This window comes from Solanum pennellii, chromosome 1, assembly GCF_001406875.1.
Source record: "Solanum pennellii chromosome 1, SPENNV200".
NCBI lineage: Eukaryota > Viridiplantae > Streptophyta > Magnoliopsida > Solanales > Solanaceae > Solanum > Solanum pennellii.
This window is the reverse complement of record NC_028637.1, coordinates 27,857,826-27,861,189: the sequence shown is the minus strand read 5'-3', so window position 1 is coordinate 27,861,189 and position 3,364 is coordinate 27,857,826. Positions and strand designations below refer to the sequence as shown.

Genomic DNA, 3,364 nt, shown 5'->3' with positions numbered 1-3,364 from the left:
TGATCGAGAGATAATTTTTTGGACAAAATTTATTTTAATTATTTATTAATTAATTTTAAATGGCCAAAAATTATTTTCAATAAATTAGTTGATAACCGAAATGTTTTCAACTTTTTAGTTAAAACCCGACCCGACTCGGATCCGCGCGAGTGACCCGTTTTAAATTCCGTTATATTCAAAATTTCCCGCCATGACTGTTCTGAAAGGTTGCAACTTTCAGGAACAGTCAATACCATTTGAAAGTTTGCAACCTTTCATTAATGGTCGTGTTAATTCTGAAAGGGTTGCAACCTTTCAGAATATATTCTTCTTGCCTATAAATACCATTCAGTCTTCAGAATATTACTAACGAATTTTCTGATCTTCCTTCTTCTTAAAATCACATTTTTTCTTCGTGTACTTTCCTGCTGTGGATTGATTCGCTGACAGTAGAGTTTTTGGTATCTATACTCTACTGATTAAAATCATTTTACCCTGGGAGGTTATATTCCAAATCAAACCTCGGATACTAGAGGGGAATAATTTCCTTAAGGGGACACTGTGAATTCAGTGGACTTGATTTTCTTCCTAAATTTTCAATAAGAGTATTCCAGATTCTGGTACGTTTTTACAGATTAAATTATTTTATTTCTGTTCATCTTATTTACTGGTTATAAAAATTCTCAGTTACTTCGTGTTTCTGAATGATTTATTAGAACCAGTAATTTCTGATTTTAAAAAGGTTGGAAACATACATCTACTTCTAATATTTAAAGAGGGTAATAAGATACGATCAGAAGATGAGTATGACAGATACATTAGTGCAGAAATCCCAGATAATGCCACAAATTCACAATTATATACATTACTTACAAAACATATGATGCATGGACCTTGCGGGGGAAAGCGTAAGACAAGCCCGTGCATGAAAGATGACGAATATAAGTTTCACTACCCTCGAACATTCAACAACAAAACATTACAAGGAAAGGATGGATATCTAATTTACAAAAGAAGAAATGATGGGAGAACAAGTGAGGTCCGTGGAATGAAGATGAATAACAAATGGGTTGTACCTTATAATCCCTATTTGTTGATGAGATATAATTGTCACATTAATGTTGAGGTATGCTCAGGAATTAAAGCAATATAATATCTTTACAAATATATATATAAAGGACACGATAAATGTGTCGTATAAATAGAATCCGACGATGGAGAAAAAGTCGTAGATGAAATCAAAACCTTTCAAGATGCATGCTGGGTGTCTCCACCAGAATCATTATGGAGAATTTATGAGTTCAACCTGACTGAAATGTAACCAGCCGTTATCAACCTACACTTACATCTTCCGGGCAAACAAGCAGGTAATTTACAATTACAACGCAAAACATTATACATATTAAAAATTTATTAAATACAATCAACATGAGTATTCATACTATACCAATAAACAATGTGCAGTTTGCTATTGGAAGAAGCAAAACCTAAGAAGTATAGTGGGATCAGACTTTGTACACCAAACTATGCTTACCGAGTATTTTAGGATGTGCTCTATAGACATTGAAGCTCGTAATTATCTCTACCGAGAATTTCCAAAGCATTATGTTTGGAACTCCCAGTCCAAAATATGGTCAAAAAGAAAATCTCTCACAGTAATTGGACGCATAAATATTGGTAAAATAATGATGCTTTATTTCCACATATATAACCTATACAAAATCAAGATTCTAACCAAATCAACTGAATATTGCAGCTAATCCTAGAGAATAAGAAAGATATTACGAAAGACTATTATTAAATCATGTACGAGGGACAACTTCATTTGATAACTTACTCACTATTAATGGAAAATATTGCCACACATTTAAAGAGGCAGCCAAAGAAAGTGGGTTATTAGAATCTGATAATAGAATTTCAGAATGTTTACAAGAGGTTGTCACCTTCAAGATGCCCGCAACATTACGGAGTTTATTTGCTACAATCTTATTTCATTGCAGCCCATCGGATGTGAGAAATATATGGGATACATATTATGATGATTTCTCAGAAGACTTTCATAGGTGTCATTCCGACAAACCAGAGACACAACTCCAATGTACCTTGAAAAACATTAATTAATACTTGGAAAGTATGAGACAAAGTGTGGATAAATATGATATCCCACAAATCAAACAACAATCACTTCAAAAAAACACAATTGAATGTAGAGAAATAATCGATGAAAGGTCTATAATCGTTCAAGCCGAAGATCTTGATGCTCAATCACAATGGAATCAACAAGCACAAGCATTCAATACCATTCCGCAAAGGGACAATACAAAAACACCAGGGATATTTTTTGTAGGTGGACCTGGGGGAACCGGGAAAACTTTCCTATATCGGGCACTATTGGCTAAGATGAGATCAAAAGGTATGATAGCATTGGCATACCAGTGGTGTAGCAGCACCAATATTACCTGGAGGTCGTACCGCACACTCAAGATTTGACATGCCACTGCAAGCAAATGAGACAACAATGATAAATATGCCAAAATAAGGTGGAGGTGCACAACTAATTCGACAAGCTAAATTAATAATATGGGATGAAGCACCAATGGCTAAGCGACACACAATTGAAACTGTAGACAGAAGCTTTCGTGATATAATGGATAAGGATGTCCCTTTTGGTGGAAAAATCATGGTATTTGGAGGTGACTTCCGACAAGTTTTTCAAGTGGTTCTAAAATCTACAAGATCTGAGATGGCAAATGCAAGTTTGGTGAGGTCGTATTTGTGGCCTTTAATGGAAAAGATACAACTTTCAACTAATATGCGAGCAATAACAGATCAAACTTTTAGTGACTTCTTGCTTCATATTGGAAACGGACAAGAAACCACAATAAAGGACAATCTAATAGAAATTCCAAAACAAATGACTATCCAACAAAGTGGAGATATTAATCCTGAAGAATCATTGGATCGGGAAATATTCCCAGAAATCAAACCAAATTACAAGTCAGCACAATATATAACAGAGCACACAATGTTAGCAAGAACAAATGAATTTGTAGATAAACTAATTGCAATAATGATTGAGAAATTCCATGCAGAAACAAAAACATACATCAGTTTTGACTCAACCAAAATGATACCAGGAACTACTATCAAGAAGAATATCTCAACACATTGACACCAAATGGACTACCTCCATTTAGGTACGTTATCAAATTCAACTAAACTTTAACAATCACTTATTATGATACTTGATAGAACAAAATAGAAGTAATCAACTACATAATTACAAAAAATAAAAAAAGTGACTAATTATTTTATTCTATACATTAGGTTATTTTTGAAAGAAATGCACCGTTCACGCTTCTGAGAAATTTAGACCCCTCAAAAG

General features: G+C 33.9%; 1 protein-coding gene across 1 annotated transcript; it reads left to right on the top strand.

The window, feature by feature from the left end:
- Positions 1-2,575: 2,575 nt before the first annotated feature.
- On the top strand, positions 2,576-3,151 carry LOC107019291. The gene has a single exon (XM_015219828.1). It carries the CDS (start codon positions 2,576-2,578, stop codon positions 3,149-3,151), a length of 576 nt encoding a protein of 191 aa, XP_015075314.1.
- The last annotated feature ends 213 nt before the right edge of the window (positions 3,152-3,364 follow it).

Excerpts from the sequence above, each read along its gene's own strand:
- LOC107019291 (XM_015219828.1), top strand. The coding sequence starts at position 2,576 with ATGGCTAAGCGACACACAATTGAAACTGTAGACAGAAGCTTTCGTGAT.